Source organism: Acinonyx jubatus, chromosome E4, assembly GCF_027475565.1.
Source record: "Acinonyx jubatus isolate Ajub_Pintada_27869175 chromosome E4, VMU_Ajub_asm_v1.0, whole genome shotgun sequence".
NCBI classification, from domain to species: Eukaryota; Metazoa; Chordata; class Mammalia; order Carnivora; family Felidae; genus Acinonyx; species Acinonyx jubatus.
This window is the reverse complement of record NC_069395.1, coordinates 51442680-51468279: the sequence shown is the minus strand read 5'-3', so window position 1 is coordinate 51468279 and position 25600 is coordinate 51442680. Positions and strand designations below refer to the sequence as shown.

Genomic DNA, 25600 nt, shown 5'->3' with positions numbered 1-25600 from the left:
TTTTGCTTATTTATTGAGAGAGAGAGAGAGAGAGAAAGTGAGCGAGCACGAGCAGGGGAGGGGCAGAGAGAGAGGGAGAGGCAGAAAGAATCCCAGCAGGCTCTGTGCTGCCAGTGCAGAGCCCAATGTGGGGCTCGAACTCACAAACTGAGAGATCTCGACTTGAACCAAAACCAAGAATCTGACGCTTAACTGAGCCACCCAGGCACCCCTTGAAATATTATTATTTTTATCCTATACCTGCCTTCCGACTTGCTCTCCTGGCCCTCCTCACCCCCCCCCCCCCCCCCCCCGTCCTCTGATAAAAATCTCAAGCAGATTCTAGAGCTTTTCTGGTTATTTTTGATATTGGAAGAAAACCCTTTTGTGAAGGGCATGTCCGTCCAATATGAGAGCTTCAATCTCTTATCCAGGCCACATGTTTTCTTTTCACCCAGCTTAGGCCTGAGTCCACAGACACGCCAGGGGGCAGGTGGTGAGCCTGGTGGCTTCCTTCCTCCACTGCCTCCCCCAACTTGCCCGGCTGTTTCTGCCTTCTCCAGGTCAGCAGCAGGGAGGGGAGTCAGAGAGAAGAGAAAAGGGATTTTTACCTAGTTAGAGCCATCGTAGTTCCTTCCGATGCCCTTGTGGCAGCTGCTCCCAGGGCTGGCTCCATCAGCTCCCTCTTGTGCGACTCTGTCCTGGGTTTTTAGACGGTCTTCATTCTACCTCCTGGGAACCTCCTCCTGTGGTTTGTCCACTGGGGAAGCATACTCCTGCTGAGCCAGGGGGCTGCCCCTCAGCTCTGCCCACCCCCCCCCCCCCATGGTAAGTTGCATAGATTTACACAGGACTATGACCTACAGCAGGACTTAACATAGTCTTGTCTCCCCAAACTCTGGGGTGCAGGTCTCTCCTACTGTAGGCTCCCTCCAATCTCTGCTATGCAGGCTGTTCTAGGCAACCCCCGCCTCTGAATTCCTCTGGGCAAGGGGCAGACGCTGGTCTTTTTGCCCTCCACCTCCTATTCAGACCAACCTGCCTGCAGAAGAGATCCAGTAGAATGTCTCTCTTTAAAATGTGTGGGCACTGGGGTGTCTGGGTGGCTCAGTTGGTAAAGCATCTGACTTCTGCTAAGATCATGATCTCATGCTTTTTGAGTCTGAGCCCCACGCCGGGCTCTGTGCTGACAGCTCAGAGCCTGGAGCCTGCTTCAGATTCTGTGTCTCCTGCTCGCTCTGCCCTTCACCCGTGCACGCACTCTCTCTCTCTCAAAAATAAACATAAAAAATTTAAAAAAATGTGTGGGCACTTACTACCCACTGTCCAAATCCCACGCCAACAAGAAATGTCCCACTGACCATTATGTCTGCAGGGTGTTGAATCCAGTTCCTGGGACATAGTAAGAGCTCAGAAAAGGTGAGCTACGATGATTATGATTAGCAATAACGCATGCTTTGGATTATAGGAAGAGCCAAGAAGGAGTGAGGGGGGCTAAGGTGTGATATGAAGAAGAACTCTCCTTTGGGGCTGCTCCGTTTAGTTCAGAGTGGTAGCACGTCCCTTGGGCCCAACACACAGGGTGTCAGGCCAAAGGAGGGAATTGCATAGGGAAGGTACATCCTGAGCTCATGTGTTATTAGTGTCAGAATGTTGTATTGACGTAGAGCAAGTGCAGGCTTGCAATCAGATGGACCTAGTGTTGAATCCCGACTGGGCCACTTACTAGTTGGACACCCCCCGGTAAATGACTTTGCCTTTCACATCTGGCTCCTCACCCAAGGTAGGCAGACTGGCCCTGACCTTATTTAGCAGCTGTGGAGTTTAATTATGAGGATTAATGCACCTGGCCAATGCCTGGCACCAAGCAGCAACTTGACAAATAACATATAGTATTCTTGTAATGTTTTTATTGTCACTTCTAATAATAATGCTGCCAGGGACCTTCATCCTCCACTTCTTCATACTAAATAAATGAGGACTCTTAGAAAAGATGACTCACACAAAGTATGAGAATTTGCCTCAACGAGGCTTTCTCCCTTTTCTGACCAACAGAGTTACCTGCCCAGATCAACTCTTTGGATGGTTGACTCTGACTACTGATAGGGAAAAGAGGCAGGATCAGATGAGGGCCTGTGGGGGGCTTCCAGAGGCTCTCGACGTTCTAGGTCTTAAGCTGGGTGGTGGTTCCCTGGCTGTTGCCTTTGTAACAATTCACTAAAAATGACACCATTTTTGTTGCATGCTCTTTTCAGGATAGATATCACCCTTCACGATAGAAAAGATGAGAAAGAAAAGGAAGTCATACTCAGTAGTTGATTAAAACCCAAACCTCATTTATTGAGCACTTACCGTGTGCTTGGCATGGCACGAAGCGCTCTCCTCATACAATGCGGGAAGCAGGTGTTATCATTCCCACTTTACCAGAGGATGATGGTTAACAGGAGGATAAGGAGCCTTCGCGAGGCTACACACTTAGGACCTGATTTGTTTTTCCAGCACATTGTCACTGCCTCTTATAATGGGGAGGGAGAGCCTGGGCTTGACTGGGACATCACCTCCAGGAAAGGACAAGGCTTCCTGACTTCAGTCTCGGTACAAATGCTTACGAGTCGTGAGTTGGTCACAGAAGCCCGTTGGCCAGAGGCAGCCCTGCAGCTTGGTTTCTAGCAAAGGGGGGCCGTGACAGCCCAGCTGAGAGGTGTTCTGGTGAGTGCCCCTGAGCGAATGTGAAGTACCAGCTAGGTCTCCTGTGTCTGCCCGGCCTCAGTCTGATAGTGGTCAAGAACGTGCCATCCTGGATAGGAGCTGGAGACAGAGATCCTTCTCCACACTGATGGAGGAAGGCTCACACCTCCTGGGGGCCAAACCAGAGGTGAAACCTAATCGCCTGCTCCTGCCAGGGTGGCCCGGCTTGACTGACAAACCAGGCCACTGAGCACGGATTTGAGGGTGACTGAACCCCTTGGCTTGGGTGGCTCTTTGCTCCTGCCTCGGGAGGGCTCCGGGAGGGACCAGCCTTGGGTCCTGTCCTTAAGAGGCTGACAGCCTCATGGGGAGACAAACCGCATACAAGAGTAACTATAACACAATGTAGGCCGTGAAGAGACTCACAGAGGAACCAATACATTTCTCCGAATGCTCAGCAGGAGAGCTAGTAGTTTCCAGCTGTAGTGAGATGGGGGGGGGGCATGAGAGAAGGCTTCATGGAAGAATTATTTGTATTAGAAGTTCTCATCTTTTGCTGGCTCGCAGGCAGAGGTGGTGAGCAGGACCCTGGCCTGGGGTCCGAGGACAGGCTCTGCCCTTCCTGGCTGTGGCACCTGGGACAACTTGCTCAGTCCCTTGAACCTTGGTTTCCTCACGTGTGCAAAGCAGCGTGACAAAGTGGGGATGAGCATGGTCTCTGGATTCAAATTCGGCCATCTTGGCTGTTTGCCTGTGGGCAAGTCACTTTAGGGAGCTGAGTCTCAGTTTCTGTATCTGCAAAATGGGGTAGTAATAGTATATTCTGCGAAGCGTTGTGAGGCTCGAATAAGGTAATCAACGCAGAACATTTAGGACAGTGCCTGGCACACAGCATGCTCTCTATGTGCGGCTGTTCTGTAGGTGGTGTTAATGGGGAGGGTATTACTCGGTGTGTGGTTTAGATCAGGGATGGGGAGATCAAAGCCTGGTCGCAGTTGTTTTCCTTGTCACTATTCGTCAGGTGAGTATTGAATTAGAGGTGAAGAGGAGGGTCTCCCAGGGAGTGAACGGTGTAAGCAAAGACAGGAAGCAGGAGAAAGAACACAAAATTTAGTTTGGATCCTTAGGAGATCTAGGATGTAGTTCTGCTGGCTTCTCAGCTTCCTGTGGACTCTTCGAATCCACTATAAAGGGCAATTTCCACCAGCAAATCTTCATGGCTTTCGTTTGCATCTTTTCTGGATACAGGTCTCCGAGAGCATCTGCTCCCTGTCTCCCCAAGGATGGGTCTCCGGGGGATGTTCTGCTTCCCCCTGGGGCTCCTCTTTGGCTCTGTGCTTTTGGTGGCCTCAGCCCCGGCCACCCTCGAGCCTCAGGGCTGCAGCGACAAGGAGCCGCAGGTTACTGTCAGCCACACCTACAAGATTGATGTGCCCAAGTCCGCTCTGGTCCAGGTCGAGACTAACCCCCAGCCCCTTAGTGACGATGGAGCCTCGCTCCTGGCCTCAGGGGAGGCCGAGGAACAGAACATCATCTTCAGGCACAACATCCGCCTGCAGACGCCACAGAAGGACTGTGAGCTGGCAGGCAGCGTCCAAGCCCTCTTGGCCCGAGTGAAGAAGCTGGAGGAAGAGATGGCGGAGGTGAAGGAGCGGTGTGATGTTCAGCGCTGCTGCCAAGGAGTTGCCGGTGAGCTTTTACCATCTGGTATTCATTCAACAAACAACTAACGGGCGCCTTCCACATGCCAGGTGTCCTGTGGGGGTCTGGTGTGCTCCCACCTCCCTCTGGGTTTTCTGAGGGTGGGGTGGGGGTCTCATCTTCGACACTAGCTCCAGGAAGCATCTGCAAGCCTCAGTAGAGAGGGTCCAGCGACTCTTTGTAGAAAAAATCTTTAACGTTTATTCATTTCTGAGAGACAGAGTGTGAGCGGGGGAGGGGCAGAGAGAGAGGGAGACCCAGCATCTGAAGCAGGCTCCAGGCTCAGAGCTGCCAGCACAGAGCCCGACGAGGGGCTTGAACCCACGAACTGTGAGATTATGACCCGAGCCAAAGTCACTCCCTTAACCAACTGAGCTACCCAAGTGCTGAGGGACCGGCAACCCTGAAAGGGAGTCTGGACTCCTGAGTTTACACTTCTGGGTGCTGTTTGACCTGTGGATCCAATCTCTACTGGAAGGGGAAGCCAGTGGGAAAGACAGGAAGGACGGTCAGCCTTGGAGCTAGACAGGACTGGGTACAGATGGGTTTCGCTGCTTTTTAGTTGTGTGACTCTGGGTCAGTTCCTGAAGTTTTCTAAACTGCCCAGTTAGGAAAACTCTAACCACTAGCCTAGTTCTGAGGACCCTAGATGCTGTACATAAGTTCCCTGGCCCATAGCTGATAATTACGAAAGCTGATCCGAGTATCCAGTGGTATGTTGGCGTACCTGTTCATGCTGGAGGAAGTGTTACCGTTGAGAGCGCCTCCTATGTACCAGCCACAGAACTAGGCATCAGGGACACTGCCGTGAATGAAACAGCACGGGATTGCCGAGGAGCCTGCACGTCCAAAGTTTCTAGGAAGGAGAGAGGGTGTTCTGAGAAGCAGGAGCCGGGCTGTTGAAGGGCCAGGGCCTCCAACTGCCTCTTGCTGCCTGGGGTCAGAGAGGGGAGCCTGGGTGATCCCTTCTCCCGCCCCTCACCCCCGTAGTGAGACGCGGCCGGTTTGTAGCTTCTGGAGGCCCCCTTTGCCAGGATTCAGTTTGGGCTCATCTCCCAAGGACCCGGCCTTGCTAGCTAGTCCAGCAACCTCCAGCCAAGACAAGACGAGCTTCTGCGCTGGCGCGAGGACGCCCAGGCTGGGGACGTGAACGCGCCCCCATTCTTAAACGTCCAAAGTAATTACTGCTGTTTAGAGCAGAGGGAACCTGAATTCACCTGAGCACTTGGATGAGAAGGGGAGGGGAAGGGGACTTCCCGTGGCTTTGGGCATAAAAGGAGGGCACAGTTTGTGGATGTCACAGGTCAGAGTCCGGCCGGTCGGGGGGGGGAGAGGGGGCGGAAACGGCGGACCCCAGTCTTCTGCAGGGGCCCTGCCCTCCTTCAAAGACAGTGCCCAGGGCCCACCAGCCCGCTCTTACCGGAGCTCCAGGGAAGGGAGAGGACCGCTCTCCGGCCCGCACTCCCTCCAGCCTACCTTCCTCTCGCCGGCAGGTGCCAACGGCCACTGCAGCGGCCACGGGACCTTCTCCCCCGAGACCTGCGGCTGCCGCTGCGAGCAGGGCTGGGAGGGCGCCGCATGCGAGCGGCCCGCCTGCCCCGGGGCGTGCAGCGGCCACGGGCGTTGCGTGGACGGCCGCTGCGAGTGCGACGCGCCCTACGTGGGCGTCGACTGCGCCTACCCCGCCTGCCCCGAGAACTGCAGCGGCCACGGCGTGTGCGTGCGCGGCGCGTGCCGGTGCCACGAGGACTTCACGTCGGAGGACTGCAGCGAGCGCCGCTGCCCCGGCGACTGCAGCGGCCACGGCTTCTGCGACACGGGCGAGTGTTACTGCGAGGAGGGCTTCAGCGGCCCGGACTGCGCCCAGGGTGAGAGCGCCGACGCCCGACTCTCTCCTTTCCCTGCTGGGGGCGGGCACCCCCAGACCCTGTTACACTTGATGCTCGGGGGGGGGGGGGGGGACTCGACGTCCAGCCCACGTACGTCAGAGCCCCCGGAGGGCTTATTAAACACAGATTGCTGGCTCGGCCTGCGTGTCTGATTCGGCGGGCCTGGGGTGGGGCCCTGGGGTGGGCATTCATTAATAAGTTCTAGGTTGCGGAACCACTGATCTTATGTGATCTGATGGTGCTGTGTGTGTGTGTCTGTGTGTGTCTGCTGATGACCGGATCAGGGTGAACTCCCCCTCACGTAACTTCCGGCGGGTGTGTGGGGAGGGGTGTCCAGAGGGGTGCTCAGCACGGCTTCTTTGTGCTCTCATACCTGCCACCACGGTGTTAAGTGTATAGTAGGTGCTCAGTGAATGCACACTGGCTATGCATCCCCCCTCCCCTTGCTTGCTTCACCCTCTGCACACCTGTTCCTGTTCTGCATACAGTGGTGGCCCCCCAGGGCCTGCAGCTGCTCAAGAGCACAGAGGATTCCCTGCTGGTGAGCTGGGAGCCGGCCAGCGAGGTGGACCACTACCTCCTCAGCTACTACCCCCTGGGAGAGGAGCTCCCTGGGAAGCAGATCCAAGTGCCGAAGGAGCAGCACAGCTATGAGATCCTTGGTTTGCTGCCTGGCACCAAGTACATGGTTACCCTGCGCAACGTGAAGAAGGAGGTTTCCAGCCGCCCACAGCATCTGCTTGCCACCACGGGTGAGGAAGCGGCCAGGTTTCCCAGGAAAGGACCCATTTTAAATGCTTTCTTCCATCGTCCCTGCAAATACCCTTCAACTACTCAGAACATTGCCCTGATTTGGGGTTGAAAAGCGTAGCTGCTGCAATCCTAGTTTCTGGAGAAAAATCTCAGTTCTTGCTCCCCTCTCTCTGCTCCTCCAAGTCAGTGATAGAGCCTGCTGGGTTGGGGCTCAAGGGCACTTCTCTGCCCCCCTGAGAATAGTAAGGTCTGATTGCCCTGCACCACACCCAAGCAGCCAAGGAGCACATCTGCACACCCAAGCCCTCATTGAGCCTTTGAAGCCATTCAGCAAGTTCAAGCTGGGATGGGTGAAGATTTGCTGAAGCGCCCTGCATCAGATTTATCTTAGCAGGAAAGAGAGAGAACAAACAGTGTAATTGAAGACAGCTAGCGAAGAGGCTTGGGTAGGATTTGGCTGGTGGAACACTATAGGACTGGCATCAGTGGGGATCGCCTCATTCTGAAGGGTCAGGGATGGAGGTTGGTACTGGAACCCAAAAAGAGCTGTGGGAGAGGGCTGCCTGAGGAGGTGCTTTGGGTAGAGATGCAGGCGGTCCACCTGGAGGGAAGGAGAAGGAAGGGAGCGAGGGAAGGGGAGAACAGTTGCCTGAACTCTCTATCCTGCCCTCTGATCTCCTGGTGACTCACTGGCTGAACTTAACTAGAATCCAGAGGGCAAGAGAATCTGACTAACACAATTCGTAGAGGTCATAATCTGGGAGACAGGAGGATAGAGGATGGATCTGGAGGGACAGAGGTTCCAGCACACCACCTAATGTTACCACAGTGTTTGGAAGGACAGACATCACTGCTTACTGTTTAGAATTTTTTGTTTTCTCGTGAAAGTTCTTAGATCTTCAAGGACTTGGAGAAACCTATTATTTGAGTGAGTCTGATCCATATATGCACTCATCATGTTTTACTGAACATCTACTATGTACCAGGCATAGTGTTTTGGATGCTAATAAAAATCATCGGCCTCCACCCTTTGCTAAACTCCTGGGGAAAGATCCAGGAAGACCTGGATGGATGGGGTTTGGGGCACATGTCTCTGCAGAAACATTTCAGTTGCCTATCCTGTTTGGCGGTGGAGATAGGGATGGCTCTGTGTTGGAAAGGGCTCTGTGCTTCTCCTGGGAGCACAATTTGCAATTGCTTTTGTCACCCCCCTCCAGCCATAGACCCCTTGGAACACTTCTGGAGTTGAGCAGGTTGGGTTTATTGACTGTTGGGGTGGGACAGCTCACTGCAGGGGCTGTGAGCATCTCTGTAAAAGCTTTAGAAAGGACTGGGATACAATTGAGACTTGTATTTAGGTGATTTGGGGGAAGTCAAAGCCAGCAGGGGTTTGTTTTGGCTTGCATGCTGTCGGGAAGGGGAGTTAATTCTATGGTAACTTAGTGAACCTTATCTAGAAAGAACAGACTAGAGGGAGGCTAAAGCCATCATCAATAAAGAAAGGGTAGTCACTCATATCAGGAGAGAGAATATTTAGTCATTTTTGTGGTTTGGACCATTGTTCACATTTTTGTCTGTGTTCAGACACGATCACAGAATGGTCCTGTTTTGTCTTGATCTGTCATGGCCACACAGTGGCTTGTCTGATGTTGATGTTCTGTGCAACCATTTATGTTCAATGGGAGCACACCCAAGCCAGCCCAGTGAGAACCAGGCCAGCCCCCCACTGTTGGGCTGCTTTTCTCTTTCTCCCGTTTTTGTCTGTGGCTGCCTCCGCCTTCAGACAGGCCAGTGCCCCAAGCTTCCCAATGAAGAGCAGAGACATCTGTTCTGAAAGTCTTAGTAACCCCTCTTGGCTTCTGCTCTAGGGACTTGTAAAATCTTGTAACTGCGAAGCTTGTCTTTCTGTCTAATCTGATTCATGTTAAACCCATTCTTATTTGCTTCTCAGGGGAGCCTCAGTCCGAGAGATACTTATCCCCAAAATAATCTTGAATATTTTCATTAAGTCTCTGCTTTTTCATTTGTGAGCTGAGTAGGACCCTTCTGTGATTCTTGAGTCACTTCCATTACTCACGTCTTGACCTGTTCCCTCAAGGAATTCCCACCTTCGAAGGAAGAGCCTGGAGGCTGGCAGGTAGAAGCCAGTAGGTGGGAAGAAATTCTTCAGAGAAAAGGTTCTGTGAGCTTCTTTGTTCATAACAGTGAATCAGGAACATTCAGAGCTGAGGGACCTTGAGAACACCATGTTCACCCCCTTCCTAATGCACAGATTCTCTGTCCCATGTCCTTGACAAGTGGTCAGTAGGCCTAGGTGGGAGCACCGCCAAGGTGGTGAAGGTGGGCATGTGACCGAGGAGAAGGGCAAGGCTGGGGAGTCTAGGGACTTGTCTTCCCTGTTCCAGACTTCAGGTCAGACCACATCCACCTGGGATACGGCCTTTGGAATGCAAAGTGCTCCCAGAGAATGGGTCCCCTCCCCAGCCACCACTCAAAAGTTCTTCCCTTGGAGCCACACCAGGAATCCATTCTTTTGTATTCATCATTATAATTCCATTGTTTTCTTAGGGGAGGGGGGAAACATTGAGCCATTAATACTTGCTGTGAACAAATGGGCCCAATAACTCTCCTTTGCAGGCTGGACAGGTTGGGTAGCTGAGGGCGCCAGGTCTAAACTGTGGTAGAAAGTGCAAGAAGGATCCTCAGAAGGACCAAGTTAAAGTTCACCAAACTACTATATAGTTTGGCTTAGTGTTAGCCCTCATAGGAGAATCTGAGAGGTGAGGAAGGAGCTATAATTTGGGAGACAGAGGACGAGAAAATTTTAAAATTTCAAACGCGTTTCCCACACTTTACATGGGAGGGCCTGAGTGCCTCATGCTGGGGTGCAGTCTTTGAGGGACCCTTCTGTGATTCTTGAGTCACTTCTGCTAAAGGGGGTGTTTCATTCAGAGCAGTCTGCCCCCAGGGCCTGGTGGTTTGGATGACTGGTTGGATCCGGGATCTGGAGGTTCTGGAGGTTTGGATGGCTGGTTGGAGAGATGTGGCCCAGGACTTGGCCCACGGCAGCTTGGGCAGGGGGGCAGCCTGGCATCTGATGGGAAGGGATGGGAGACAGGAGGCTTTCCCAGAAGATAGTCTTCCCTCCATGGATAATGTGAGGACCAATAGTTTATTTGCTACTTTGGTAGTCTTGAGACACCTGTTAAGGACTGTGTCCTGGGCTGAAGCATGTTCTCAACGTGTCAAGAAAGGGCACTGACCTGGTAGCCAATGGCCTGTTACAGACCTGCTGGACCTCTGCTCTTCACTGCTTTCTCCTGCCTTCCTTGACCCCTGCCCTAGATCCGGCTGTGCTTGGCACCGCGTGGGTGACAGAGGAGACTGAGAGCTCCCTGGATGTGGAGTGGGAGAACCCCCCGACCGAGGTGGACTACTACAAGCTTCAGTATGGCCCTCTGACAGGGCAGGAGGTGGCTGAGGTCACCGTGCCCAGGAGCAGTGACCCCAAGAGCCGATATGACATCACTGGTAAGAGCCAGCACTGGGCATGTGAGATGTTCGCCATGGATGCCAAGGTGGGGACAGTGTGCACAGAGGGTCCTGGGGCCCTAGGAATCACTTGAACTCTGACCCTGGAAACTACGAGATGTGAGCCCATTCTGTAGGCCTGCAGACTGTGCTCCAGCATCCCAGAGCTGACTGGAATCTCAGAGCACCTGGTCAACAGATCATAGGCCCGATGTGCTCTTGAAAACTGCCTGTGTCTCAGGGTGGATATAGTGGCACAGATGTTCCTTTTGGAAGAGCTCTGTGTGTGTGTGTGTGTGTGTGTGTGAGAGAGAGAGAGAGAGAGAGAGAGATAGAATGAGAGAGAGAGACTGGGTTGTTTGGCATGTTGCATGGGGAGTCATATGGGAGGCCTGGGTGGGGATGTCCTGTCCCAACTGACCAAGTGAATCTGCTGAGTGCTGAAAATCTGATGGTTGCTAAGGAAATGGGACCTGCAGGGCTGGATCATGTTTTGTGGCTCCTGAAGCTTATAGAATTCTCAGGGCTCTCTTTAGAGAAAATAATACACAATCATGAATACCCGTGTGAATACCCTTGGAAGTGGCCTATGCAGGGGAGGGGGCCCTGAGGCTTCTTAGCGCCGTGGTTCAGTTCTCCTCTGGGGCTTCAGTCTGCTGTCCGCTCTGTGAGTTGCATCTTGAAAGGACATCTTTGAGGTTCCCAGCATTTGTAGAGCGGAGAACAGTGGGTGTGTCTCACACGTGCCACTATTTGTCTGCACTTTGCCCCCGTCTGGATATCGGTGCAGGTGCCGTGAACAACAGTCATTCAGATTTGCTGCTACAGAGAAATAACAAGCAACAACAACAGCAAAAGGCAGAGCAAAGAAGAAAATAATGGAATACAATGAGGCTAATTAGAAAAGAAACTTTTGAGGGAAAAGGATTGCTGGGGGCAGAAAAACATTCGGGCTGTAAATAAAACTGGGAGATCTGTGCTTGGTGGCCCAAGGAAGGAGCTCCATCAGGCCCTCATCCGCTCTGGCCCCCTGTTCCCCCATAAGCCTTTCAACGACGCCTCGTATCCCACTGGTCCTGCCGCCCTTTCTCTGCCTTAGATTAGCCTTCAGGTGAGGAGCATAGCCCCTCAGCTCCCTCACAAGAGAGACCCTGGGGGAGAGCAGGGCTGGGGGCGAGGTTCTGGAGCCAGAACTCATCGCGCACCGGCTGCTTGTTTGCAGGTCTACAGCCCGGAACAGAGTATAGGATCACTGTCATCCCCATGAAAGGAGAACTGGAGGGCAGGCCGATTCTCCTGAATGGCCGCACAGGTAGGAGCTATTTGGAGGCACTGTGAACATTTCTCAAGTTTTCTTCCTGATGTTTTTCTTGGCTGAGTCCTCCCTGGATAAAAACCCTGGGATGGAGAGAGTCTCTTTGTGTACTGACATCTATTTTGTGGGGCAGGGGAAGGGAAGTAAACACTTCTATTTGAAATGTTTCTTACTGTTGAAAATCTCCCCCAGGATCTTGGAGTCCAGGGGAAAGGCCATTTCTGGCACCTTTCTGCTTATTTCATTAGCTTTAATCACTGGGTTATTTTATTCATTATCTTGGACTTAGACACACGACTCCGTATTACCGAAGAAAGTTGTTCTAAAATTTTTTTCTTGTCATTCCTGTGTTTTTTCCTGATGATCACACTCATGCACTCTGCTTTAAAATGTTGAAAGAAGGGCGCCTGGGTGGCTCAGGCGGTTAAGCGTCCGACTTTGGCTCAGGTCATGACCTCGCAGTTTGTGGGTTCAAGCCCTTCATTGGGCTCTGAGCCTAGATCCTGCTTCGGATTCTGTGTCTCCCTCTCTCTCTGTCCCTCCCCTGCTCTCTCTCTCTCTCAAAAATAAGCATTAAAAATATTTTTAAAAATGTCAAAAGATGTTAAAGGCTCTCACATGGGAGTAGTGGTATATTTAGCATCTGTGGATCGAGATAACAGATAATGACAAACGTTATAAATCAGTAACATTTGACACTGTGATTTATTAATCGTAAAAGAATTTGCAATCCTTATAGTCATACATGCAAGATAGTCTGTGTAATTTTCAGTTTTTAGCTGATGCTTGAGTCCATATGAAATGGTGCATTTCCTGCAAAGCTGTGGTTCTGCCAGCCCACGTTGGGAACTGGTGAGCTGGAGTCTAATGCCACTTGGGGAAGGCTGATCCTTGAAGCTGGCCAAGAAGGGATTTTTGAATTCTGAGACTTCCCTGAAAAGTGTTTTAGTTCTTTTCAGTGCAGTCCTGGCAGGAGCTGGTCAGGCTGGTGAGATGGTGCAAGAATTGAGTTCGCTATTTCGGTTGCCTAACAGATTGCATATCAGTAGTGTGAAAGTTCTAGTCGGCCAGTTGTGAAGGAGAAGATAGAACCTAATTTATGAACTACACAGTACAGACTGTGGAGCTGGCCCGAATGGTGGACTCGTGGAACACTTGTAGGGGCTGGGAAATGGCAAGGAGGTCCTTGTTTCCAGGGGCTTTCTCGTCAGCTCTGAATTACTTGAGAGCCCACGATGTATCAGGCATTATACTAACAATTACTTCTGGAAAATTGTCTCATTTAGTTCTCCCTGTGGCCATGTGGTAGGTTGTATTATTGTTTCTAAGTCACATATGAAAAACCACAAGAACTGAGAAGCTAAGTGTAGGATCGCCCAGCCAAGAAATGACAGAGCTGGGATTTGAACCCAGGATGGGTTCCTCTTGGGTGGACACAAAACTAAAGTGCATCCCACTTTCACCTTTTCACCCATTGTTTCTGGTTAATTCTATACTTTTTACCTCTTAACTAGAAAACTTTCTGTGACTCCTCATTGCCTTAGGATAATGCAGAAACCCTTCTATCTTGGCCTCAAGGGACCCAACCAAACTGGGTCGTTGTTCTTACCACTTCTGAACGGGAAGCCTTCTTGCTGCTGGACTGTTCTTGGGGTTTCTTAACACAGAAAGCTTATCTCTACATCATGATGGGTTTGTTCATGTTGTTACCCCAGCCTAGGAAGCCCTCCACGGTTATCTCCATTAATTCAGTGGGGAATTCAATTAATACAAGCCATCAGTTGATTCAACAAACACGAATTGCAGAGTAGAGCTGGGCACTAGAGACGTGGTCCCTTTAGATACTTCCACAGCTGGAAAGTCCTGGTCCTTGCCCTTCAGGGACTCATAGCAATAAGATCACTCATCCTTCCAGACCCAGCTCCAACCTTAGCCTCTCCACTGAGGCCTTGTAGGACCACATTAAATAGCAGCCATTTTTGCCTCTGAGTTTTTGGAGCATTTAATCACACATGGCCTTGAATTGATGGTTAACCTTTCAAGTATATTATCCCAACTAGAATGTGAACACTCAAGAAGTGTTTTTATTGTCAATTATATTCTAAACGCAGGATGGGATATTTTATTGGATAGCAAATAAATGTGTGTCATGTGTCCTATGAACATAAAAAAAAAAAGAGGCAATAATGTCTGAGGTCAGGAAACACTCTCAAACCTGGCTAGACTGTTCATTAATTTAAGGGGAAAAAAAATGTTTTGCATTTCATGAGCTAGAAGAAGACCCTGGAATGTAAGAACAGCATAGCCGTGCGCAGGGAGGAAATGACACAGTTCAGGTATTTTCCATTTAACAAGTCACTCGGTGGAACTAATCCACGAAAGGGAAGGGGTCAATTGAAAATCCTCACCCTGTTAAGACACTCGGAGTGCACTGAAGCGTCTCCCACAAAGGCCAGGCTTCAGAAGCAGGTCAACTTCAGAGTAGCAGACACCAGCCAGGCCAGCATCTTCAGCGGCGAGTGTCCCTGACTTCTCTGCCGGACCCTCCACAGCCACCTCACGTCACATGACAAGACGAGCAGGTCACTAACTGGGAGGCGATGCTGTCCCTCAGTTTCTTCATCTGTAAAATTAAAGGTTAGACTAAATAAGTTTAAAGTCCCTCTTTTTCACGTCATTATGAGTCTTAATAACTTCTCCGATGCGTGTGTTTTGCAATGGTGAGTACGGAACAAAGGACTGCTTGCTTTGTTGTAATTTCACAAGCTGCCACGCGCAGTGGAACATACAGCCTGGCATATTCACGTGTTAACAGTTTTCTTCGAACTTTTCCCTTTGATGATGCTACGAAATAACAATTTTGCTTCACTGAGGATCTTGTTCACTTTTTACTGCTTTCCAAACACACTGCTCTGTTTGAAATGGCCCAGCCCTAAAACTTGCCTTCTTAAATTCCTTCATGTTTCAAGATGAACTCCTGCCAACATTCAGAGCTCCTGCCTCACACAGCCACCCATGCACACCCGGTGGCTGAAAAATAATGATTTTTGTCATTTGAGTACCCACTGTTATTCTAGGTGCTGCAGGGCTTGATAAACATTACCTTTAGTCCTTATAATAGCGTTGTAAACATTATTATTCCCATTTTACAGGCGAGAAAATGGAAGACTACAGAATTTAGGAGAGTCAGGGTGAACCAGTGAATGGCATTTGAACTTAGGTTTGCTTGAGGTCAAATCACCACCTTTCCAGAAGCAAAGCTAGAGGAGAGCAGGAAAAGGAGTTCATCTTTGGCACATTCTCTACAAATAATGCTTGTGGAATAATTTTATTGCCACAGTGAAGGCAGTAGGGGAGGCTTGAGAAAACAAGATCTTGGGACGCATGGCCACGGTAGTCGGGAGGAAAGCCTCACCTTCCAGGAACTCACTATCAAACTAGGGGCGTAGGCCCTTTCCCCCATCTTTGCCCCCAAACTCATATGCCCATAGATTTTAGATTCTGGCTGTGCCATTTTCCACTATGCCAAAGGGATGATTCAGAAGTAGCCATTGTGAATGGAAAAAGCTGTTCCCAATGCCTGTGGCCATGGGCTGGGCAGGGACACATGAGGTTGGTGTTCCAGCACAGACTGAGGACAGCCATGTCCTACCCAAACCGGTGGTGAATCTCATTATAAAGTGGAATAAACTTTCCTGCTGTGCCTAGAGCTCTTAATTAGCTGCTTCTGTATACTTAGTTTTGTAGATTAGATCTTCTGGAGTGGGGCTCCTCTTTATTCTAACACATGCAACTTAAAAGTCTGTCTACCAAGTCTTGTCTTAAATCTCTCTGACCTTGCACGACCCTGAGAAAGGTCCCATCAGGGCTGCTAGCATCCAGTAGGTGGGCAGGGAGTTGGGGGCTGGGTGGGAGAGCCAGTCTCCTCACTGAGGCTCCCACCATGACTCATCTATGACTCAGCCAGCGTCTGCAGCTGCTGGAGGGCTTTGTTCCATGAAAAAACTGCTTATGATCCTCACATCCCTTCTTGGCAGAGAGGGAGGCTTTGGTACTGCTAAGCTGGACCAGGAGTGTGGCCTCCCATCGGGGTCCCAACACCAGGGCTGTCCTCCTGCTTCTGTGTCGTGGCATCTGGTTCCCATCCTTAGATTTATCATATAGAGGAGCAGCCCCACGAAGCCCCTCCTTCTGACTCAGGGTGTTGTTAGGGGATCGAGAGAAAGGGCAGAGTCCTGAGTTCGAGGCTGGCCAGTCTTCTTAGCTGGCTTCATGACCTTGGAGAAGTCACATCTCCTCTCTGGGCTACATCTCTGACCCTGGCACGGGAGGATTCTGTTTTTCTTTCCCACCTTCGTACTCTTCACAGTCAAGATGCATTTCCTGGCTCTTCTCCACTCCTCGAGTGCCCCGGGACTGTTGAGGGAACCAGATGCACCAGGCTGGTTACACTCACATGGGCATGGTGGCTCTTGAGAGGGCTGTGCACAAGGCAGCCCTGACCCCCCAAAGCATAGGCCTGTGCCCTGGGTCCCGCATCTCTGGGGCAAGCACTGGCCTGGGGCAGGGAGGGATGGTGGGAGGCACCGCTGGGACCTTGGGTTGTGCAGATGTGGGTCACTTTGGAGAGGATGAGGACCAGGGACTTTAAGAGGCAGGACTGTCAGGGTGTCCTTGCTCTTTTCCCCTGTCCTCACTTTCCATTCTAAATGTCCCCATTCCTGAGTCAGTGCTATTGCCTGTTGCCGTGGGCTGGAGCAGGGACATGTGAGGTTGGTGTTTGAGCAGAGACTGAACACGCCATGCCCTACCCCAAGTGGAATAAACTTTCCTGCTGAGCCTAGAGCTCTTAATTAGCTTCTTCTGTATACTCAGTTTTGTAGATTAGATCTTCTGGAGTGGGGCTCCCCATTTTTATTTTTATTTTTTATTAAACTTTTTATGTTTATTTTTGAGAGAGCACAAGCAGGGGAGGGGCAGAGGGAGGGAGACACAGAATCCCAAGCAGGCTCCAGGCTCTGTGCTCTCCGCACAGAGCCCGACTTGGGGCTCGAACTCACAAACTGTGAGATCATGCCCTGAGCCGAAGTCGGATGCCTAACTGACTAAGCCACCCAGGCAACCCCAAAGTGGGGCTCCCCTTTATTCTAACACATGCAAGTGAAAGGTCGACCTACCAAGATTTTCCCAGATGGAGGGGTCACCTGCGGAGGCTCTTTTCATTCCTTCCCTGTCATGTGCAGAATCATGCTTTGCACAGAAAAGGGGGACCAGGGTGGGGACCGAGTTCTCTCTCTTGTGCTCACTTTCCCTTGAGCATCCTCTTAGAACCTGCTCAAGTCTGCAGAGGCCCGGGACAAGGCCCTGTCACTGTCTGCTCCTGACTTCACCGCTCTCTGCCGTGACGTCTGCCCAGCCAGTCTCCCAAGAGCAACCGTAGGAGACTGTTTCCAGCTGTCACTGCAAGCTCCAGTCCCCTGCTGCGTATGGATTCAGATGGCAGGAACCTTCCAGATCACACTTGATGCTATTTGTTTATTGTGATTATTTCCATGAGAAAAGGCTGACAATAATGCTGCTGAGACACAGTGGTATCAGGCAGGGTCTTCGGCAGATAGGAATGGTTCACAGCTGGGCTCTCCCACTTAAAGTGTCCGGGTGCAGATTCCTGGTCCCATTCTCCCCGCCCTCTCCTGAAAACCCTGCCCTCCCTCAGATCTGTCCATCTCTGTAAATGGTCACCCCATTCTGCAAATCGTTCGGGTCTCAAATCAACATGGATGGATGGAAGCGTGGATTTGTATCCCACATCAGCCCCATCGGCAGATTCTGACAGGTTTACATTTGAAATCTCCCGAGTGCAGCCTTTCTCGTGACTTCATCCCTGCCACACTGGGTTCACATTCCTGTCTTCTCTCGCACTGTTGGGACAGCCTCCCGGGTGACCTCTACTCTTGACCTACTATAGCCTGTACTCTCTCTGGCAGCCAGAGGGACCCTTTGATAATTTAGGTCAGATCATGCCATTCTTCTGTGCAAAACCCCCAGGGGCTTCTTATCTCATTCAGTGCAAAAGCCACAGTCATTACAGTGGCCTTGGACGCCATCCACGGTCCACTTGCCCCTTACCTCCCTGGACTCACCTCCAGCCACTCAGCCCCTCACTGACTCTGTCCTGTTGCTTTTCCCTGGCTATGTGGAGCAGGGCCTTTGGACTTGCTCCTTCTGTGTGGAATGAGGTGCCCAGACAGTACATGCCCGCTGCCTCATTTCGTTTAGGTCTTTGTTCAAATGTTACCTTCCCAGTGAGATGGCTCTTTCCTGACCTCCCTGTCTAAACTCACAAACCGCTTTTGCTCGGCATTTTCTAACCCTATATCTTGCCTCATTGGGCTTCCTAATACTATCACATCTTGTTTATCGTCTGTCTCCTTGAGGAAAATGTAAGTTCCATAGCAGAGAGTCTTTATTCTGTTCATTGCTTAGACAGTTGGCCCTTAACATGGATTTGAACTGCACCAGTCCACTTATGTGCAGCTTTTTTTCAATAAATATACTGGAAAAGTTTTTTGAGATTCATGACACTTTAGAAAAACCCAGACAAAGTTTAGAAATATAGCCTAGAAATCCTGAAAAAATTAAGGGAAAGTAGGTATCATTGGAAGAATACAGTATATGATACAACATACAAAATATGTGTTACTTGAATGTTCGTGTTATCAGTAAGGCTTCTGGTCAACAGCAGGCTGTTAAGTTTTTCATGAGTCAAAAGTTACATGTGGATTTTTGACTGAGCAGAAGAGAATTGAGGTGCCTGATTCCTGCATTGTTCAGGGGTCAAGGGTATTCGTATCCTAGGGCCGCTGTAGCAAAGTACCAAAGACCGGGTGGTTTAAAACAATAGAAATTTATTGTCTCCCTGCTGTGGAGGCTGCAAAGTCTGAGATCAAGGTGCCTGCAGGGCTCCGCTCTCTCTTGGAAAGCTGTAGGGGAGAGTCCTTCCTCACCCCTCTAGCTTCAGCTGTTTGTTGGCAATCCTTGTCAATCTGTGACTTACAGATGCGGCATTCTAGGCACATGGTGGGCTTCTTCATATCATCTTCCCTGTGTGTGTGTGTGTGTGTGTGTGTGTCCAAACTCCCCCTTTCATAAGGACACCAGTCATACTGGATTAGGCTCACTCTAATGACCTCATTTTGACCTGATTATCTCTAGAAAGACCCTATTTCCAAGTAAGGTCACATGCTGAGGTACGGAGGGTTAGCATGTTGACTAAGCTTTTGGTGGGGGAGGGGCACACTTAAAAAATTTTTTTTAATGTTTATTTATTTTTGAGAGACAGAGTGCGGGCAGGGGAGGGGCGGAGAGACAGGGGACACAGAATCTGAAGCAGGCTCCAGGCAGGCTCACTTTAATTTAAAACTGAGTTAAACTGGGGCGCCTGGGTGGCTCAGTCAGTTAAGCATCCGACTTTGGCTCAGGTCATGATCTCAAGGTTTGTGGGTTCGAGCCCCTTGTCTGGCTCTGTGCTGACAGCTCCGTGTCTCTGTCTCTCTCTGCCCCTCCCCTGCTCGTGCTCTGTCTCTCTCAAAAAATAAATAAACATTACAAAAAATTAAAAAAAATAGAAAATGAATAACTGAGTTAAACTGAATTCCCAGCTCCAGCTAGGCACTCAGGGAACGTTTGTAGAATGTGTGACTACCATTTACTAGCTGAGTGACCTTGGCTAAGTTATCTAACCTCTCTGAGCCTGATGTATGGTTAGTGCTCTAAAAATGGTAACCATTATTAATGTTCAAAATTAGTACATGAGGAATCTGATATAACCTTGAGTTGTTAGTATGAGGTTTGATAGGGTAATGTGTGAAAAGCACCTTACATTTAGTATACACTCAATTGATGACAGTTGGTTTATTAAATATGCACTGTCTCTGGTGACAGAACATATTTCATTTCCTTGCACACAAAGAAGACACTGCCATTGTGCTCAAGAAAGCTGATCCTAGTTGATGTGAAAAAAATGCAGCTTTGTAGCGTCGGAACTTCTCTGCCGGAGGACCCTTGGCTAAGAGAACCAGGGCAGGATGGGGAGGAAGGAAAGCTGCTTAAATTTCTGAGAGGAGGAACCTGTTTTCATGTGTCTTTCCCCAAAAGGGTATAGATCTGCAGGGGGGGAGGGTTCTTGGCACCAAATGTCAGCTTTGTTCTGTGCAGCGCCCTTATCAGTGACCTTGAACGGATGCTGCACTCGGATGCTTACCTATTAGGTTTGTAAATGATAAGCTAGAAAGGAAAATCAGCATGTTGAGTGAAAGACTAAATTATAAATGAAGTCCATAAGGTGAAATATAACAAGAATAAACATTGGAGATGTATTTTATATGCATCTTAAATGGGGAAGATGTGGCTCAATGTGGGATTCTCAGCCTTGGCTGTGCATCAGAATTACCTGAGGAGTCTTGCTTATTTGTTTTTTCAGCAGAGATGTCAGCGCATATCTGAGACTTGAAATGAGCTCTCTGCAGGTGATACTGAGGAGGTGCCCAATGTTGACAACCCCTGGGTCAGCAGGGACACGTGTTGAAAAGCATAGGGATTTTCTGAGGCTGTGGGCTGAAGATATGTTATTGAGGGAACAGTGTCTAGGACATGGAGGGGTATGTTGTTCTCGGTTCGTCCTTCTAGAACATCAACCTTGCATAGGTAGGGATTTCTGATTGTTTTGTTCATTGGTGACTCCTGAGTGCCATTATATTCCCTGGCATGAAACGGATGGTCAGTGAATTGTTGAATGAATGGACTGAGTTTTGGGGATTTTTCTTTGATCAAGGGAAAGAAAGCATGTCCAGATGTAAGTGCCAGGTCTAGAAACTGTAATTTGAAAGTATAATATGATATGATATGGTATGGCATGATATGATATGATATAATGATACAAAAGTTAATAACCTATAAATACAGACATTGGAGAGATGAAGCTGTTTTGACTTGAGGAGAGTTAGGAAGGAGAATGGTTACTATTCTTGAACACCTGCTGGAGGGTCTCCCAGAAGAAGCATTAGGTGTATTCCATATGCCTCTTGAAGAAGTTCCATTTCATGTGACTGCATTTGCAGGAGTCTTGTCTAACGTGCTCATTGGTCTCAAAATGGAAGGGATTGTTTTGTCCATCAGGGAGCCCTTTCTCAGCCTACAGTTCAAGTAGAGCTCTGCCAGCTGTCCACCTGTCACAGATGATGGAGAGACCCTCTTGCATTGTATGGACCATGGAACTCGGTCACCTGAATGAACTAGATCTTTAAGCCCCTGTGATTTTGGCCAGCCAAACGTCTTCTCTAACTTTTCTTTCTCGTATATTTTTATGAAGAAATCGATAGCCCAACCAACGTGGTCACCGACCGAGTGACAGAAGACACAGCGGTAGTCTCCTGGACCCCAGTCCAGGCTGTCGTAGACAAGTACGTGGTGCGCTACACCTCTGCTGATGGGGACACCAGGGACATGGCGGTGCCCAGGGAGCAGAGCAGCACCGTCCTGACGGGCCTGAAGCCGGGAGAGGCGTACAGAGTCTACGTGTGGGCCGAGAGGGGCAGCCAGGAGAGCAAGAAGGCCGACACCAAGGCCCTCACAGGTAACAGAGGAACGGGAGCCTAAACAGATTTCCTCACAGCAGGGAGGAGGCTGATTTTTGAATCAGGAGTCCGATGCCCACCTAGCATCAGCTCTTTTGCTTGCGGGGGTGGGGAAGGGGGTTGCAAAAGCAATTTCAAATTTCATAATTATGATTTCTCCCCTTTTAACTTCAAACAAAAGAGACCAGCCTTTTTACGTTACACAGAAGGTCATACTTATTTGGGTTAGAATTCCATATGCAACTCTCTCAGAGAAGAATAACACTTCCTAATTTTCATTTTTTTGGACGTTAAAACTCAAAACATTTGGCTGACAGTGAATTTGAATGCTTATCTCAGTTTGCAGTGGCTGTACAGGCACTTTGCTTATAATCTGGAGCTCTCTTTCAGACCATGGAAATGGTTTGCATCCTGAGTCAACAGTCACCGAATGTACTGATTCTGCCTTTAAGCTTTCAGAAACCATATGGGTCCCTATATTTCACCCGGCTGTGAAATATAGCCCGCCTTCGGCCCAGCTTGGGTTTGCAGATGTCCTGAGGCTGCAGGGGAGCGTATCCCACACCTGCTTTGTGTTTAAACCCTCCGCTGGTACTGTCCCTGAGTCCAGAGCAGTCTAATCCTGGAGGCTGCTTGAGGTTGCAGACACTTGACAGGAATCCTAGAAAAGGATTTACTTATTCACTGGGCTCCATTCTGGACAGTCACTTAGTACAGAGGTGCCCAGAGAAGCCATTAATTAGTTAGGAATGTGGATTCAGAAGCTTGACTGTCCAAGTTTTAATCCCAGCTCTGCCATTTAGTAGCTGAGGGACTTTGGGCAAGTCAGCTGACCTCTGTTCCTCACATTCTTGTCTGTAAAATGGGGCATATGAGTATTTACATCAAAGAGTTGTTGTGAGGGTTGCATGAGTGAATTCATGTAAGTGCCCGACATATAGCAAGGGCTACGTGAGCGGTAGTAGAGATTATTTCTTAGAATGTGTCTTAGTCTGCTCTGGCTGCTATAACAGAATATCATAGACTGGGGGCTTAAACAAAAGAGGTTTATTTCTCACAATCTTGGAGCCTGGAAAGCTCCATGATCTGGGCACTGGCCGATTCAGTTCATGGTGAGAACCCTCTTCTTGGCTAATAGATGGCTACCTTCTTCCTACACCTTTATAGGGCAGAGAGAAGAAACTCAGGTCTCTTCTTGTGAGGCACTGATGCCACCATAGGGAACCCACCCCCACGACCTCACCTAAACCTAATTACCTCCAAATACCAGCAAATTGGTGGTTAGGGCTTCAACCTGGGAGTTGGAGGGGAGCACAAATATTCAGTCCATAGCAAATGCTAATCAGCAAACAGCCCTTGAAGTTTTTGGTTATTTTTTCATTTATTTGTTTGTTTGTTTGTTTAAAGTTTATTTTGAGAGAGACAGAGACAGTGTGAGTGAAGGAGGGGCAAAGAGAGGGAGAGAGAGAATCCCAAGCAGGCTCTGTGCTGGCAGCGGTGGGGGCTGGGGGGGGGCCCGGACCTATGAACTGTGGGATCATGAACTGAGCTGAAACCAAGAATCGTATGCTGAATGGACTGAGCCACCCAGGTGCCCCTAGCCCTTGAAGTATTTAATGGCATGTAGCCTCCTGGGTCCAGGTGGGCCTTATCTCCTCCAGGGGAAGGAGAAGTTGCCAGTAAGGAGGGTGAGATCTAGATTTGTTTAAACTAGCAGACTTTCTGTGAGGGGCCAGATAGTCCATGTTTTCAGCTTTGGGGACCATGCTGTCTCTGATACAACTATTCAGCTCCGCCATTGAAATGTGAAAACAGCCATGGAGAGTATATAAATGACCTGGTATGACTGTGTTCAATGAAACTTTATAAAAATAGGCAGTGGGTCAGATTTGGCCCATGCGTTGTAAATTGCCAACTCCTGGTTTATATTACACAAGGCTTTCTGTTTTCTAGGATTTTGAGTGTTGTGAAAGGGAGACCTGTGGGTCAGTCTTTTTAAGATGGTGGAAGCTGGAATAGAGAAGAATCTTCCCCGCTCTCAGGTGGCGGTGGTGTGAGTTAGCACCTCAGCTGCTGGGCGGGGGGCGGGCAGCATAAGGCATAAGATGTAAGGATAGGATGGGCTGGTTGTGTCTTATTTTTAATATGCAAGTCTCTTAACAATCTTAAGTGGTGTTGGTGGTGGACAGAGGGGAGTCATGAAGGATGGGGCGGCAGCATCAAAGCCAGCTCAGAATCCCAGAACGAAACTCCCCCTTGTATGTCTTTGCTCCTCAAGGCAAGTTGTCTCCTTGGCTGTGTGCTCCATCCCGCTGGCCTGGCCATGCATGTCGAGCAGTGGGGCACGGGCTTGAGATGCAGTTGCTGTTACGGAAAGCTCAGCCATTTTGAGGAAGTGGTTTTTGAAACAGGATCATAAAGGCATTGCTAATCATGTACCCAACTACTTGGATTTCTGACTCAGAGGTTCACATTTCAAGGAGAAAGGGGGGAATTTCGTGCCTCGAATGACACTTGTAATAACAAAGAGCTTATATTCAAGCATTTTTCCATGTGAATATCTCATCTGTGATTTGTCGTAACCTGTGAGGTAGGTACTGGTATTTCCTTCTTTGTGGAGATGAGGAGATGGAGACTTAAATTTGGAGTCTGTCCAAAGTCAGCAACTAAGAAACGGTGCCCAGATTCCAACCCAGTTTAACTGTATTGAAACCCAGACAGATTCCTACCCAAGTAGGATTATTATTTTTTTTTTTTTTTATCAGCCCAGACCTCAAAGACCATCAGTTGAAGTCTTCTGGTGCTCTGGCTGTAGGCATAATGTTTTATATGGAAAGAACTAACAGCTCCTACTTTCAGGATATTTTTATTCCCAAATAAAATATTAGAGCCACTGCAGAGATTTACTGAAGTATAATTGCTTTCAGGTACAGGGAATCAGAACTCAAAGAGTGTATTATATAAACCCAGGGTAATGGAGAAATTTGTATATGAAGACCAATTTTTTTAAAATCCAGAGTCTACTTGTGGGTAAAGTTTATAGAGCTGAGACTGTTTTGGCTTTGTCTGAAAACCCTATGTCTCCTTACATGCTATTAGCTCATTCTTGGAATTTCAGACCACTTGCTTAATTAAACCCTTAAGTTATCCCAATCACTGGCACATAACAGATTCTGAAATTTGTTGAGATCATCATTTTGTCTGTGTATGTGCTGGCCTCTCTGGAACCAGAGAGTTGGTAAATGTTACATTTCTTTCATCTCTCTTAAAGACATTGACAGCCCCCAAAACCTGGTGACCGACCGGGTGACAGAGAACACGGCCACCGTCTCCTGGGACCCAGTGCAGGCCGTCATCGACAGGTACATGGTGCGCTACACGTCTGCCGATGGAGACACCGGGGAGGTGCCTGTGGGGAAGGAGCAGAGCAGCGCCGTGCTGACGGGCCTGAGGCCGGGCGTGGAGTACACGGTCCAGGTGTGGGCCCAGAAGGGGACCCGAGAGGGCAAGAAGGCCGACACCACGGCCCCGACAGGTAACGGAGCATGCATCATCCCTGTGTCACTGCTAAACTCATGTCTGTTTCAGTTGGTTTTCCTTCTGTGACCTTGGCAGAAAGGGAGGTTTTACAGAGTGCAATGGTGTGCTTATAGAGTTCATTGTATGCCTTACTTCTATTTGATGGCTTCTCGTAGAATGCACAGCTCATCTTGCGGCCTTCAAACTTTGGTCTTTAAAGATTGATGTGATTGCTTGTGGTCCTTTGTTCTCTGCCTGTGCATCTTCCGTGTTGTGAACACACGAAGTGCCTCACCTGATACGGACTAAACGGGATGAAAGCACAAGTGCCTTCCATGTGGGGGGAGCCGGACTGTGATCCCAAACCAACTTTGTTTTCCCTCTTCACCTGTTTAAACCCTTTCTTGGAGCTTGTTTTTTATTTCTGCCCTTCGGATGAATGTTTTAGGCAGAGATAATAATAATGCTCTATTAGCTAAAAATAAGCAAGTATCTAGTCATTTTTAGTCCTCAACACATATCATTTTAGTAATTAAAATGTCTATATCAATACTTCATTTAAAGTTAAGTCTTCTCCTCTCCACTGGTGT

General features: G+C 49.3%; 1 protein-coding gene across 3 annotated transcripts in view; it reads left to right on the top strand.

The window, feature by feature from the left end:
- The window catches only part of TNN (tenascin N), a 63691-nt gene that overhangs the window by 5470 nt on the left and 32621 nt on the right, over positions 1-25600 (top strand). For 2 of the 3 annotated variants that reach the window (XM_053209828.1, XM_053209827.1), the window contains exons 2-8: positions 3916-4356; positions 5862-6236; positions 6746-7009; positions 10356-10541; positions 11764-11853; positions 21227-21490; positions 24763-25026. In XM_053209828.1, the coding sequence (XP_053065803.1) occupies positions 3951-4356; positions 5862-6236; positions 6746-7009; positions 10356-10541; positions 11764-11853; positions 21227-21490; positions 24763-25026 (1849 nt within the window). In that variant the 5' untranslated portion in view covers positions 3916-3950. The remainder of the gene's footprint in view (positions 1-3915; positions 4357-5861; positions 6237-6745; positions 7010-10355; positions 10542-11763; positions 11854-21226; positions 21491-24762; positions 25027-25600) is intronic. The other variant, XM_053209829.1, reaches the window with a different exon arrangement.